The sequence below is a fragment of the Lissotriton vulgaris genome, chromosome 5, assembly GCF_964263255.1.
Source record: "Lissotriton vulgaris chromosome 5, aLisVul1.2, whole genome shotgun sequence".
NCBI lineage: Eukaryota > Metazoa > Chordata > Amphibia > Caudata > Salamandridae > Lissotriton > Lissotriton vulgaris.
Window position 1 is genome coordinate 113,357,331 of NC_141693.1, and position 16,400 is coordinate 113,373,730.

Consider the following 16,400-nt stretch of genomic DNA (forward strand, 5'->3'; position numbering starts at 1 on the left):
CTTCACTTTTGTTTTTAAATTTTACTTACATTTGCATACATTTAGCTTGGCTCAATATCATTGAACTCTGCTTTCATGTTTTGCCTCTCAGAGTATTGGCTTATATTTTTTCTTTTTTAACCGTCCTCGGATCATTGGGGGGGTGTCATATGGTTACTACGTTTCTATATATTGTGTTAAGTTAGCATGTGCTTATTAAATGTTTAAACGCCATATTTTCTTTCTGCTTCAGTTTGCACACGACACCTTATTGTTATTGTAGCTTTCAACCTAGACGAAAGATGTGATTTATTTGAGAATAATATGTTATTGCCCTGGTATCAGTCGTGCTTGGTACACTTGGTACAACTGTCTGCACACCGAGAACTGCACACTCTAAGAATAACCTAACACAAGGTTGCTGAAGGCCTGATCCTCGCACCACGTTAGTCATAACACAAATAATGTTGCTGCCAACATTGGGCTCTACGTGGGTTTAAGATAGAGTTACAGGGAATGAAACAACACACTTGATGCTTGGCATGCAGAGAGCTGGTAGCGGTTGATGTGATCTCCTCCTACTGAGAATTAGAGGTATGGGGCCGCCCTGCTAAGAACCCAAACGAGACCTTCTTAGATATAAAATATGCTAATTAGGGTGCGCGAAATATAGGTGATACAGAATTCTATAGATTTTTGCATCATAACATGCTATCACCTTTTGCTTATTATGGATTAGTGACTATGCTGCTAACTCTGATTTTTATAATATGTATGTTGATATTATACAAGATACTGCGTTTGAGAATGCTGCATTGAAAAATAAACATTTCAAACTTGCACGTGTGTTCTTTGCCTCCCAGTTTCGGTTTGTAATGATTATATAACGAAAGAGTGTTCATGTGTTCCACGATACCTGAGGTACCCTAAGTTCATGTTCTGGATTGTCTAAGTCATTGGGAAGTATTTACTACCGATGAGACACTGTAGCTAGCTAGGTAAGGGGATTTCTGAAACAAAGGTGAGTTCTGGATCACCCTGACTCACCCAGGTTCTAGATCTCTGTGCACAGTTCTGTGGGAGAACGGAAACCCTGCTACAGGAACTCTTGGTGCAGGCGCTGCGAGATAGCACATTAGATGAGGAGGAGGATGAACGAGAAGGGACCACGGATACCACTAACGGCCAAGGGATGTCAGCACCAACACCAGTCACACACACACAGTAGATAACTTAGGCCCTCTGATTGCAGTTATACAGACTCAATTCCTGACCGAGCACGATTGGTGACACTTGGGGGGGAGGGGGAGTTCTGAGGAGGGGGGGGGGGGGGGGAAATCCCTTACCAGTAGTGAAGTTGGGATTTTTAGTTATAGACACTACAGGGAGGGAGGGGATTAGGGCAAAAATTCAAAAGCAGACAGTGGAACCCCCCACATGCGCCGTACAGTGACCTCCGATTGTGAGGATTGCACCGATTTGTGATTTTGCCGCCCGACCTCCGGGATGTGGGCTGAACGGCTGTGTATACCAGATGGGGACTTAAAAACGAGAGGGGGGGATTTCACATTGATGATACTTCTGTGATTGACATATTCTGTGATTGGATCTGCAATAAAAATTATTTACAAAAAAAAAAATAACGGCTACTGGGTCAATCTTTGAAAATACCAAAGATTTGGGCCATATTACCCTCTTTGTGCCAGATTGATTAAGGCTTTGCGCTGATGTTGCGGCACAAAAGGTGGTGCAAACTGGCTCATTGTCTTAAAATAAGATTTACTTTCCAGCATAAATCTTGATTTGTCCTGGAAAGTAGTCCTGCAGTAACGCAAAGTACTGCTTTGCCCTACTTTGCGTCAAGGGGGTGTCCCACGGGTTCTCCATAGACATTCCCTTACAACCACCCTTGGTTTTAAAGCCCTATCTACTAAAGTGTAGACAAAGCTTTGAGACAAAAGCTTGTATAGTACTCATGCAAAGTTAGAAACGCTTGAAACAGTGTCTATGACTAGTGTTTTATACTGAAAGGATACCTGTGGGTATTGTGTCTTTTCTTAATTTCTATTGTGGAATATAGATTGCTTTTATGTCATGTAGAACAGTTTTATGTAATGTTAAGAATCCTTTAATGTAATCGTAGAATGGAGTGTGGAAGAGATTGTTGGGGGGAAAAACGGTTGGAATTTCATTGGGCTGGATGCTTTCTTCTTGGCTCCAGTAGGTCGTTTATTTTGCACTTAATAAATAATTTATTTTATACAATTTCGCTTTCTGCACTTCTTTACAATACCGCTTTCAGAACAAAACCTATCCTTGGCACTGTAATGCAAGAGTATGTGTGTGGGGCAAGGCGACCAAAAGGGGGCAGCTGTAGGAAATGACAGTAACAACGCCACATCATAGTAAATATAGCACTGTCCTGCTACTTCTTATTCATGCAACAGAGCGCAGCAACTTTGTTTGATGTGTTGTGTGATTTGTATCTTTTCCCCTTGGGTGGAGGTGAGATTAAGCTACAGAGAGGGCATGTCGTATCCTCAGGTAATGTCAGTCCGAGTGGCACCATTGTTATTGGTGGAGCAGGTTTATTTCTGGTTGCTTATGCATAAAATAGAGCATTAAATACAATCATATTTCAAAAACTGTTACAGCTAAGGGCATCTGATTCATAAGACTGATAAAAAGACACGTGGGTATGTTTTATTAATAAATAATATCAACATTTTCAAAATAAAAGAATGTAGACAAAACACTATACAAAAGTATCAACTACATTTTATCAAGGAAACAAAATTACAATAGAGAATCAGTGGATTTTATGTCAATTATTGGCAGAAAGGACAATTAGTATTTGGTCTCTGAAGAATGACATTAATTTGTTGCACAGCATCTGAGATAGATGGGACTGGTGATGAGGCAGGTCTGTGGTAGTTCATGGACAAGTCATCGAATGAGTTTCCGAGTTTTGTTTTCAGTCTTGATTCTGCACTTTTCTGATCTGGAGGAGGGTTTGTGTGATTACATTCTTCATAGTGACTAGGGCAGGACATTTGATTTCGGGGCAGTGGTGACTTAAGGCAGTGTTATCCAATTGCTTCTCCCCTTCAGTTGTTGGAGACCTTCAGGTATTTCATAGCACCATACGGGCATCCACTAAGCGGTTGTCCGTTTTCTAAAACACTTCCTGAAAGGTAGTAGGCTGACATTTTGCGATATTCCTCGAAAGTGGGTGGGTTCTGCCTCAATGTTGGATTTCCCTAGTATAGAATGTTTACTCGAGTTAGAATTTGATGACAGCATAATCAGTCCCTGAGAAAGGCTGGTAATTACATACATGAACGTAGGGGGATATGAGAGATAGAAAGAGGCAGGGACTTGCATGGATTGATTTGCAACTGCACTGTTAGAGTGGGGGGTCAAGGCTGTACCGATCCAGCAGGAGAAGGCTATTACATTTTGTGAGATACCAAGGTTCACTGTATCACACTCTATTCCTTTAGAGAGACTGCCAACTCATACATTCGGGAATACAAGGAAATTAAATTATTGAGAGAGAATCAGCAGGTGTTAGGCAACGTTTATAGGATCCTTGGAAAGGCAGAGTGGTGATTTTAAGGGCGAAACACCTCAATGCAGATGAAGAAACCGATGATGCACATGAAGAGTAAATATTTGAAGTATCTTCCTTGAAGTAACCTTGCACCCTCTGGTGCTCTGGACTAGGATGGCCACAGTGTCTCCTTATCTAGAAGTCCTGTTTTCGATTAAGATGTTGCAATTAGCCTTCACCGGGGCATAGGGAGGGCTGTGCAGTTTACAGAGTTGTTTGTGATCAGGTCTTTAGATTGCTATTTTGCATAGCAGTCTTGGCATTAGAAGCACTCCTGTAGGTCCGGAGGTGGAACGGTTCTCCTTACTGGGGATCCTTATAGAGTCCTACAACCTGGGGCGTAGAAGTATCTTGGATGTGTCTCGGCCGGGTCTACAGAATAAAGGAATGCAGTTACCCTTGGCGCCAGGACTTACGGAATATGATCAACCTGTTGTGCTGTAGTTGAGGCTGGAGCCACCAGCCTTGGGACTGTCCCCAAATGTGGATGAAGGGGGTCATGTTTCTTGCCAGATGTAGGCTAAGTGGTAAAACTTAGGAGGAAGGCAGTTTTCCTTGGTGCTGACATTTTTAATTGCACGTGAGGGGCTGGGTGGTGAGATCATGGAAATGATTTCACTAGCTTCAGGCCTGCAACTAGTTTGCTGAAGGTGTTTTGCTGTTTGGCATTGGTAATTGAAATGTTAATTCAGGGACAGAGAAAGTTGAGTTAAAGCGCTTAGGGGAGACTGGGCCGAATGCCCGGCAGCGATGGGCAAGAACTGTACTGGCAGTATACAAGGTTCGATAACTGTGTTCCGGGGCTTATTTCTTTTCGACATCTGTGTGAACAATTTCAGCAACTGGAATTTATGTTCAAAGGCTGTGGTGGTTGGCTTCAGTCCTCACTTTGCAATTGTTGCCCAAGTTTAATGCAAGAGGTTATACTTGCCATCCAATGGTACTAAAGTAGGCAAAAGCTTCCTAGGTTACCAAATGGAGGGGGCTATGGGGAGTATGGTCATACAGGGAGTCGCCACAAGTGAAGAAGCAGCCAGTGCCGTGGCGACTGACGATGCTTGGGTGACAAGTTACATGATGAGTGTATCCACCACTCTTTCTGGCCCTTTTAAAAAAAAAGTCTGAGCCATGTATATTAAAACCGTTGTGGCCTCCAGGGAATAGGGAGGTGTCCCTCTTGTGAAGCTTAGTGGTAATAGTATGAAGGTAGCCAGGCAGTACCAAGAATGGAAGGGAAAAAGATGGGGAACAACAATACACATAAAGTGCTCTAAAAATGGTGAGTTTGTTCTGAAACTTCAACTGTCATCAAACTAAATGGGAACCATCTTCAGATATTTATTTTAAAAGTACTAAAACAGGAGGCGGAATTTAGAAAATGTATGCAGTCTACTTTCATTTACCAAATACTGAGTACATTGCAAGTCCCAAGGTTTACCAGGACTGTCATAAACCTCCAGTATGACTTGCAAACGTTCTGCTATTCATGGTTCACATTTTTTGTTCTTGATAGTACACACGCGAGGAGACGTGGTTTACATACACAATTGCTGAATGTGGAACATGCAGACCTGGATTCTGGTCCTACTTCTGGCACTTTGGAAAAAAATCACTAGCAAATATGTAAAACGTGCAGTCCTGTCTCATACTTTTCCATCCGGGTTTCAGTGAGCCAGCCTCCTCCACTGGGCCGCCCATCACCATTTAACCACATGCGGCTGAGCTCTGTACCAGTGTTATTGCCCAAAGCACTGTGCATTGTAACGTGCCTCTAAAAAGTGTTGAAAGAAATCTTCAACGCCAGAAATAGCCTGATCTTATCAAAGTTGGGGCAGTAAATGTCCGGGCTATTCTCTGCTCAAAAAAAGATCAAATCCACGTTGGAATGCTTGCAAAACCTTTAGATATCAATCCACAATATATGAAAGTTATTTACAATACAGCTAATGTAAAAAAAGACCTGTAAAACAGTGCTGCTGTCTAATTACATTTGAAATAAATAGGTGTCCTCTGCAATGGTATCTGTCTGTCCCTCGTAGAGCGCTGATCTAATCAGTTACTACATTAAATGGCAGGATTGTTCAGGACTATACGCCAAGTCGTCCTTTGCACCCTTCTTCAGGGGCCAAGCGTTTTGCCTTCTCTGCACTATTTTCTGTTTTTGTCAGGAGCCATCTGTGTCACTTCCTGTTGTGTTGTCCAAGTCTTCTGCCTCGCGTGTACCACCTTTTGATCTCATCAACTTCTTTCTAGAATGAGACACGAAAAATGATTTAGTGGAAGTTCCCCCTTAATAATTTACCATAAAATAATTATAATGGTATTTTGATGGTAAGTGATGAAAACAGCATTAGGAATGTAGGTCCTAATGTGCAAAATGCAGTTTAAAAATCAATCGTAATTTTGCACACAGAGGGGTCTATTTACTAAGATTTAACGCTGTGTTTGTGTAACAAAAGTAAAAAGCTAACTCCTTTCTTACCTATTTACTTTCCAGCGTGAAACCGGTTTTATGCTGGAAAATCATTTGATCGTAATGAAAAGCAGTACATAGCGCTGCTTTGCATTACTTAGTGCCAAGGAGGCGCATCATGAGTGGTGCATGGGCATTCCCAAGCAACTACCCAAGGTCTCTGATGCTAAACTCTATTTACATTAAAAAGTAGACATTGTTCAGCGTCAGAAAATAGCGCCCATTTCAGATAGGCACTTAGAAGAATTTTTTTTTCTCCTTTATTTTCCAACTTTGTATGTGTGCTGTTCCTTCCAGTACAAAACCTATGGTAGACTCATGGAGACACCCTTGCACTATTCTGTAAATATGGCGCTGTCCTGCTCTCCTTCTCAAGCAGCTCAACTTCATGCTTTATTCATATGTATCAGGTTGGAGGTAAAAATGCAAACCTTCAAACCTGCGTTCAAAATCTCAGGATGCCAACATGTTTTTTTTTAATAATTCCCTCTGCGCCCTAAGTGGACATGAACAAGTTGAAAAATGAATGCACTATCAGCTGCAACCAAAACCTTGATTCAACATGTTTTATGGCTCCTGCCTTGCACGATCTATTTAATTCCTCCACAACTATACTCGCATGCCCACGACACTGCTCGCACTTTATGTAGTACTTGCACAGCTTGCTGCCAGAGATTAATCTGATTAACAGAGCCCATCAGAGGCTCCAAACCTCTGGTAAATACACCTTCCCCTCCCCCTATTTCTTGACATCCTTTACCCGACACCTTATGCAGCAAGATCTGAAACATGCCATATTGGAGACCATTTTGATTGCAAGATTCCTCTGGTGGGCCAACACTGAGCTTCACCTTTCTGACATACATGGTAAGTTTTCTTGTAAATAGGATTAATTCTCACACTATCATTGAAAACAGATTCAGTCTAAAAGCTTTCTTTTAAGGAAAGCTGTGGGCCTGGTTATGATGTGGTCGGTCTATTCCGACTCCTGCGTAAACTCCAGCCTGGGCTCTCGTCAGGAGGCAGATTGCACCACACATTGCCCTTCTATGATGCCAATGATGGTAACAACACAACTTATTACTATCACACTCCTACAGGTGTGGCAATTCTGACTATTTCAGGCCCCCAGAGCTAAAAGGATGGCTTGGACAGCAGGTCATAATTATTATTTCAATATACATTAAAAATGAGCCTCTAAATTAGCCAGGCAGCACCAACTTGTGCAGACTGTCACAAGCACCAGTGTTGATAATTAAGTTCCAGGTCAAGCCCTGGAAACCACCGGGTCAAATTAAGCACGGTTTGGAATTACAATTCAGACGGTATTGAACGTCTAGTTAAATTTAAGCAGGTCAAACCTGCCGAAATTTAACATGGGAAAAACATACAGTATTTACCGTAATATGTGGATTTTAATGCATTAAACACCGAAATCCTTATGTTACTCTACATAAACTCATAGTAGGTGTGATTCATCGCACCCGTTAAATAATGCACTCCGTGGTATCGGTATTTACCCGGTGCACTAAATAGTGTCTACACTCGTGATCAGGGCCTATGTGTCAAATGTGCTTTAAAATGGAACCAGGTGGTCCTACTGAGAACATTCTTTACATTTGCTTTAAATGCGTGGAATGGCTGGGCGCCTGCACTTGCTTGTTTGGTAACAGTACATGTTGTAGGGATGGTATTTTCCAGTTTTCCCTACTACACCTATAGGATAAGGATCTGTTTTTAAAGGTCTTTTGCAGTAGCTGGCAGCCAGTTGCTTCCTATGTCATCATCATATCCTGTAACCTGCTGAAAGGCTGTCACCTCTACCATAATGTTCAGCATAGTGTGAGTGAGGAAACGGACTGTCAGCCTCTATCAGTCACGGCTGGCATGACTCGCAGATGCGGGAAGGGGTGCAAGGGGGGTGCGGGGGGGGTCTCGCAGGGTTCACGTGGGGGGGGGGGGGGGGGGGGGGTCATTAAAAAAGGGGGGAAAAAGTACCTTCCTGGGTCCCACACCATCTCAGCTCCTGGCCGGGACTCACGGAACAGGAAGCAGGCAGTCTCCCTCCCGTAAGCCAATCACAATGCTGCAATGGCAGCGCTGTGATTGGCTGGGATGCCACTGACACAGGCGTCTATGGGGCCTACATGGAGAAAATGCGGAGTGCGTATGTCTGGTTTGTCGGCTCTTGGGCCGACCAAACAGTCAGTGCCCTCAGAGTGGGCAAGCCATTCCTCTCCTGCCTAGTGCAGGACTGTAGACCCGCCCGCCCCCAACCAACCCCTCCTGCCTTCTCGCAGTGCGAGAAGCAGAAATATAAAATGGTATTTATAATATCATTTTATATTTCTGCCTCTTGTACTGCGAAACCACTATACTTTCATGGCATTCACTTAAAGTGAGGGAGCACTGGACTGGATGCAAGAATGAAGGCAACACCTCAGTAAATACTCTCGAGAGCTAGAGATAAAAATACAGTATTTGGAAATGGAGAAAGAAGCAGAGCGAGTTAAGTAGTTAGCAATAAAGGCATGAAACTAGACAGAGAAAGCTAGCTAAATATGAAAAAGTAGATGGCAGACATGCGTTAGATAATTAGACAAACAGGCTGTTGAGTCAAAGATTAAGCATTAAGAAGCCTGCATAGTGTGTTCTTTTCAAAAACCAAATCAAGCAGAATCTCCCTGCCAGGGCTAACCTTCGATAGTCTTCGAAGCTCTTCTTTATTCTTCGCCTTTCTTTGTCTGCCGCCTCTCCGTTGGATGATCGGACCCCCTGAAAGCACAAATCGCAACTATTGTAGCCTGCTGTGATGTTCATTCTCAATCGCTTTATTTTTTTTAGAGTTTAAGATCACGTTTGCCTGAACAAGTGAGATTACCAGACTTTATGTGGGTAATTCTGTGACTCTAATTTATCAGAGGGGCTTGTGAGAAGCTTCGGTCCTCATTCAGAAATGGGTGGCAAAGGAAAATTCGCGGATTTGTGGAGTGGTGAATCTTTCTTTGGAGGAGGCTCTGCCATTGGACAATTGTCAGCAGATTTGCTATTCCTGTGATGGAGGGAATTTCTATGGAGTTTTTCATAAGGGGAGAATTCTCCAACGGAAGCTTTGTTGCTTCCTTCACAAATCAGATGATTTTCTGTTACCCAAATTCAAATGAGGCCCTCAGTCAAATTAATGATTGTTAAATGAAAGGTGGGGATGTGATGTACCAGAAAATATGACGCGTCTTCAGCAGTGTGTGCTTCTGTAAGAGACACTGCCATGAGGAAGCACAATAATTACTTGTTTTTGAATGATAAGTTTTAGAATTAGGAAATTCTGCAGGGTTGTAACAGAGGAGTGATTTTAGAGTTACTAAGGGAAACTTCTTTGCGAAAAGGAGGCAACCATAAAGGTTAACAAAACTGCAGTGACCTAATTTGTCACTGTTGAAAGAGGGAATATTCCCGTCTCCCTCTTTTACTACATGTAACTTACGAAGAATACCAAATAAAGGAACTAAACCTTAGACTTAATATTGACATTGCACCAACTGGTTAATATTCATGTTCGGCCTTGGAAAAGGTCTTGGAACAGACCCAGCATTATTTGGAGTGTGATGAAATCTAAATATCAGTGGACAAAATTAACGAGACAGAGAGAGTGAAAGCTCCAGCCTTCGGGTGCGACTCCCTTCCCTGTCATTTCTTCGTTTGTGATTTGTCTCCCTATATTCCTCTTTCTCGAAGAACAGGCACAACCACTTTTGTGTATGATTGTGTCTTCTGGGAACAAGCTTAGTTCAGGACAAAGATTGGTAAATGGACATTAACTTGGAAACCTGTAAAGGAGAACAGAAAGATAACACAAACAACAATAATATACAAGTTTATTTATTTATTTAAAGAGTTTTATATAGCGCTGGCTAAACCCGGAGGTATCAGAGCGCTTTACATGAGAATCAACAATGTAACAGAAAAAGTTCAACAATTACACAATAAATCCCAAAAAAAGAATAGGCAATACAATTAGGAGAGGGGAGAAAGGAGAGAAAGAGGTAGTGGAGGTGAGAAAGGGAGGATAGGGGAATAGACAATATGTAGAGATGAAAAGAGATCTGTCTAAGGACCAACAGGGTAAGGTGAAGACCAAGGAGAGAATCCACGGCCCATCGCACTTATAGCTAAACCAGGTAGCTCCATCAAGCATCAGACAAAAAAAGGTTCAGTCTCAATACATTGAGAGAAGGAGAGACATAGAAAGAGGGAGGATGCAGGAGGAGACAGCAGGAGGGACGAAAGGTAGTGCAACAATGTGGTTTAACAGTATAACAGGAAAAGATCAACAATTATACCTTACAACGAACAGTCAGCAATATGTTAGGAGAGGAGTGAAAGGATATAGAAAAGAAGTGGGGGGGGTAGGTGAGGTGAGAAAGTGAGGATAAGGGAAGAGACGAGAGGAAGTCTGTCTAAAGACCGACTGGGTAGGTGACGACCAAGGAGGGAATCCATGGTCCGTCTCCTCTATAGCTAAACCAGGTAGCTCCATCGGGCATCAGACAAAGTAGTTCGATCTCAGGTGTCGAGGGAAGAGGTTCGCAGAAAAACAGGATGGGAGGGAGATACGGCAGAAAGACGAAGTAAAGTCTGCCCAAAGACCGGTTGGGTAGGTGACGGTCGAGGGAGAGTCCCAAAACCCATCTCCTCTATACCTATCAGGTAGCTTCATTGGGCTTTGGCCAAATAGCTAGATCTCAATACGAAACAACTTAAGGAACGTAGATGGCAAAATAAATAGAGCGTAGGAGGGAGAGGACAGGGAAGATGAGAAAGGGAGGATAGGAGAAGAGACAACAAGGAGAGACAAAATGAAAACTGTCTGAAGGCCGACTGGGTAGGTGACGACCAAGGAGGGAGTCCACGGCCCATCTCCCCTATAGCCTCGCCTCCTGAGAAAAATCTTGCCCCGGTTACCGCCCCTTGCTCGGATAGAGGTGGTGCTTTGCACCGTGCTCAGTAGGTTAGACTACTGCAACGCCTTGCTGCTGGAGTCCCCTAGTTACCTTATGGATAGACTCCAGAGACTCCAGTCTGCAGCTGCTAAATTAGCCTTAGGGTGGCCAACGAGATCTTCCTCCTCAGGGGCTCTGGCTCAGTTGCACTGGCTCCCAGTGAGGCAGAGGGTGATATTTAAGTCCCTCTGTCTGACCTTTAAAGCTCTCCATGGGTTGGGCCCGGCCTGTCTACAAAAGAAGTTTTCTTGGCATGTGCCGGCCCGTAATCTACGCTCCTCCTCGGCCAGGGTGGTGACCGTACCGAGGTTTAGGAGATCCAGAGCAGGAGGTAGATCCTTCAGTGTGGCTGCGGCCAAGCTCTGGAACTCTCTGCTCATTGAACTTAGGCAGGTCACCGGCCTTCTTGCCTTTAGAAGGCAGCTAAAAACCTGGCTTTTTCCCCTCTTTCCCTAATCCTTAGCCTGCCCTCCTTTGTTCCTCGAGTCTGCCAGCGCCAGGATGCCTCTCGAGGTGATAGCGGGCTCTATAAGTGAAATAAATAAATAATAAATAAATATAGCTAAACCAGGTAGCTCCATCGGGCATTAGACAGAAAAGTTCAGTCTCAATACACTAAGAGAGGAGAGAAGTAGAGATAATAAATAGAGGGAGGAGGCGGGAAGAGACGACAGGAGAGACGAAAGGAAGGAAGAGGTTCCTCAGGACTGCCTGGCCCACTGCCGTATCTTCTTGCTGCAAGGAGTCCAAGCAGTAATGCTTAGTCAAGGTGTGGACACTGCTCCAGGTAGCAGCTCTGCAAATGTCCTTTATCTGCACCCCCGCGAAGAGGGCTGTTGAAGACGCCACTGATCTTGTGGAATGTGCCCGAACGCTGCCAGTCAGTGGTTTACCTGCTGCAGAATGGCAATGTAGGATGGCACTGGTAATCCATCTTGCAATTCCCTGCTTTGACAGAGAGAGACCCTTTCTCGGACCACCAAAAGCTACAAACAATTGTGAGGATTTCCGAAATCCCTTGGTGAGATCCAAATAGAATTTCAAACATCGCTGCACATCTAGAGAATGTAGCAAACTCTCCACTGGTGTAGCCGGGTGAGGGAAGAAAGCCTTAAGAATAACCGGCTCGTTCAAGTGGAAGTCCGAGGGTACTTTGGGTATGAACCTTGGGTTGGTTCTCAAGATAACCGTGTTTCTTTTGAATTGTAGAAAAGGCTCTTGGATTGTGAGAGCCTGTAATTCCCCAATACGTCTTGCCGATGTGAGGGCAAGAAGGAGAGCCACCAATTTCCATGACAGGAACTTCACGTCTGAACGATGAATTGGTTCAAACTGATTCTTCATGAGTTGAGTAAGGACAAGATTCAGGTGCCAAGTAGGAGGGAGAGGTCTCACTGGTGGATAGACCCTAAACAAGCCTTTTAGAAACTGTTTAATAATTCTGGAAGACCACAAAGAAGGTCCGGACTCTGATCGTCTGCATCTTGAAATTGCTGCCAAGTGTACCCTTATAGAAGAATGGGCCAGCCCAGACTTAGCCAAGGGCAAGAGATAAGGCAGAAGCTGATGAGGTTTTGAAGAAAAGGGGTCAATCTTCTCTCTCCTGCACCAAATGCAAAATCTCTTCCATTTGAGGCGGTACGTCTTGTTTGTGGAAGGGGCTGTCGCTTGGGAGAGGACTTCTTTAATGTCGGTCGAGATGGGGAGATTCATAAATTCTGGCTGCTCAGGTGCCATGCTGTCAGGTGTAATGACTGTGGATCTGGATGCCAAACCTGTCCTTCTGACATTGTGAGTAGGTCTGGAACAAGCGTCAAGGGAAGAGGCGGAGCTAGCGAAAACAGATGGAGCTCCGTGTACCAGAACTGTCTCGGCCAAGCAGGGGCTATCAGGATCATCCTGCATGGTTCCACTTTGATCTTCCTGATCAATCTCGGGATCAGTGGAATGGGGGGAAAGGCGTAGACAAATGTTCTTGAACAGGCTATCCAAAGCGCATTCCCCAATGATCTGTGGTGGTGAAGCCTGCTTGCGTAAGAGCGGCATTTTTTGTTGGACGGTGTGGCAAAGAGATCTATCGCTGGTGTGCCCCACTGGCGGAATACCTCTTCTAGAACTTGTTGATTTAGCTCCCACTTGTGACGGACTGATGATAACCTGCTCAGTCTGTCGGCATGCTCGTTCAAAACCCCTGGCAAGTGTTCTGCCTGTAGTGACATTCCGTGAAGGATAGCCCATTCCCAGATTTCCTGAGCTGCCTGTAACAACGGGAGAGATCTGGTTCCTCCCTCCTTGTTCACATAATGCATGGCCGTGGTGTTGTCCGACCTGATGAGAACTTGTGAACCTCCTAGACGTGGGAGAAAAGCTTGAAGAGACAGTTTTATCGCTTTGAGCTCCAGTAGATTGATGTGGAGCCGTCGATCGTGAGAAGACCAATGGCCACTGACGTGGAGGTCCTTCATCACTGCTCCCCAACCATCCAACGACGCATCCGTTGTCACTACTTGAGGAGACGGATCGTTTACGAAGGATAGACCTTGGGACAAATTGCCTGGTCTGCCCACCACAGGGCCGCTCTTCGCATTGTCGGAGTGACAGACACCTTGTCGTCGAATGATCTGTGCACCTGTTTCCATTGGATGTCCAATTGTTCCTGAAGAGGCCGCATTCGCAGCATGCAGTGAAGAATCAGGGGTATACCTGATTAAATTACCCCTAGCAGAGACATGTAGCGGCGTACTGAAAGACACCTTTTTTGTAGGTCCAGAGCCATGGTTTGAAGCTTTCTCCGCCTTTCTAGGGTTGGAAAAGCTCTTGAGAGTTTCGAGTCCAGGATGGCTCCCAGGAATCGTGCCTTCCTGGATGGAACCGGAGATGATTTGTCCTTGTTTAACGTGAGTCCCAGATTGCAAAATAGGTTTGTACAAGCCTGAACAGCGTCCTGCGCTGCTTCTCTGGACGGAGCCTTTAGCAACCAGTCGTCCAGGTAAGGGAAGACTTGAAAATGATATCTTCGTAGGAATGCCGCTACCGGCGCCAGCACCTTTGTGAAAATCCTCGGGGCTGAGCGAAGACCAAAGGGTAAAACCCTGAATTGAAAGTGGCTCTTGGCTACTGTAAACCGTAGAAACCTTCTGTGTGCTAGGTGAATCGGTACTTGAAAGTATGCATCCTCAAGATCGAGAGCGGCCGTGAAACCCCCCGGATTGATCAACCTCAGGATGTCTTGAAGGGAAACCATCCGGAAAGATAGGGAGATGAGATAGGTGTTGAGCTCCCTGAGATCTAGAATGGGGCGCCATTTCTCTAACGTCTTCCTGACCAGGAAGAACCTGGAATAGAATCCCTGTCCTCTTTGGTCAGAGGGAACCGGCTCTATAGACCCCTTGAGGAGCATTCGATGAACTTCGAGCCTCAGAAGACGTAGGTGTTTCGATGGAACGGCTGCAGGGGGCTTTGTTGGTGGGATTTGGGTGAATTCCAAGGTATGGCCCTTTCGAATGATGTTGAGCACCCAATGGTCCGATGTAATCTTGGACCAATTCAGAAGGTATTTTGCTACCCTGCCTCCAACTGATGACTTCTTGGAGGAGGGTCCAGTAGGAAGAGCCAGGAGGCCGCTATTGGCGCTTGGACGCATCGGGTCCCTGGCAAGCCTGCTTTCCTTTGTTGTTAGGCCTTGAGTAATTGGAGGAATGGCCCTGCCTTTGTTGGTAAGGCTGGCGGTACTGCTGTGAACTTGAACCATAGGAAGAGTATCTTGCATGTTGGAAAGATCCTCTGTAGTTCGTACTCTTTTTTTTTTTTTGAAAAAGACCTTTATTGCAAATATTGCCAACTGTCAGAATACATACGTCATTGCAGTTCGACTGTACAGTGCATCAAAGCTTACATAAGTTCCAATAGCAGATTCTATGCACCCAATACACAGCCTGTGTGCCGGCATCCCGGAGGCCCGGCGGCGTAACTCAATGACATAACTCAATCGAGAACAATGTGATCATGCACTGTTGTCCCTCAGCGTAGCATCAAGACAGTCAATAGGCAATAAATGGAGGCATAATAGTACAGTCTTTCGTGAACAAGGAAAGGGCAGGAAACCAAAAATAGAACAGGGAGAAACTAACCCAAATTACCCCCAAACCCCCCCCAGGCCAACCCCGTTTGCTATTGTGTACCTTGAAGGAGTCCTAGCGACGCTATCTGCCTGCATGATGTCGTGTACGTATCGTGTATGTTCTGCACCCGTCCCCCGCCAGCCCTGTCCCCTGAGCCCTGACACACCAATCCCCCCCTTCCCGTCCCTCGCCTACACCTTGCCTGTACCCACCTCCCCCCAGAGGAACACTAAAGCCCTCCCTGCGGTGAATGTCTCCATTCTATAGCAGTGTCTAACCCCTCCTCCTGAGGGTCCACTTCCTCCGACCTGTCACTGTCGTCCATCTCCCCCTGTTGTTTGTATTCCTTATAGAGCTCCCAAAAGGACTTCGGCCTACTTTTGGGCGGCAGCAGCTCGCTGTACAATTCCGTCTGTGTGCAACAGTATTGGAGATCCCTGAGCCATCTCGTCTTGGTGGGGAGAGGACCGCGCATCCAGCACGCAGCCACCACCCTTCTGGCCAGTAGCAACGCTACATCCACTAATCTGCGCAACGCAGGAGCCAACGGCTTGGAGAAGCCCAGTAGCGCAAGCGACGGGGATCGCAGCAGCGGTTCCCCTATAATCTGTCCCAGTTCCGCGAAGACCTCCTCCCAGAACGCACTCACTCCCGGGCACAGCCATGCCAAATGGAGGAGATCAGCGGACCCAGTCCCGCAGCGCTCACACTCCGGGGAGCCACGTAGGCCGTAGCGGTGTAGCCGCTCTGGTGTGTAGTATACTCTCTGTAGAAATTTGAAGTGCACCAATCGGTGTCTACCATTCAGCGAGACCCTGCGAGTGTTGGCGCAGCAGTAGCGCCACATAGCATCGTCTATGGGGGTTTGGAGATCCGCCTCCCATGCCGCTCTAGGGGCCGAAGTGGGTAAGGCCTGATAAGAAGGCCCGAGCCTGTTCACCGCAGAGATCAATTTGGCCGGTGATTTCGTTCCGATAATGTACGTCAGTTCTGGGACCTCTTCCGGCTCCCGCAGTTCGGGGCCCAGTATTACTTTGCAGGCCGATCGTATCCTGTGGTACTGAAACTTCTGCAGCAGCGATGGAGCCGGGGCAACAGGTATGAGTTGTTCCCAGGTTTTCAGCGCTCCGTCCAAGAACAAGTCCTCCATCGTGTGCACTCCCAGGGCCTTCAAGGCCTCTACCACCCCCCTCTCATTAAGCGGGTCCAACCAC

General features: G+C 45.6%; 1 protein-coding gene across 3 annotated transcripts in view; it reads right to left on the bottom strand.

Moving 5' to 3' along the window:
* Nucleotides 1-2,660: 2,660 nt before the first annotated feature.
* CARD9 (caspase recruitment domain family member 9) overlaps nt 2,661-16,400 on the bottom strand; it is a 354,115-nt gene continuing 340,375 nt past the window's right edge. For 2 of the 3 annotated variants that reach the window (XM_086921020.1, XM_086921019.1), the window contains 2 exons: nt 8,764-8,840; nt 5,479-5,841 (listed from right to left, as the gene is read on the bottom strand). In XM_086921020.1, the coding sequence (XP_086777146.1) occupies nt 5,773-5,841; nt 8,764-8,840 (146 nt within the window). In that variant the 3' untranslated portion in view covers nt 5,479-5,772. Of the gene's footprint in view, nt 5,842-8,763; nt 8,841-16,400 lie in introns of all 3 variants that reach the window. The other variant, XM_086921021.1, reaches the window with a different exon arrangement.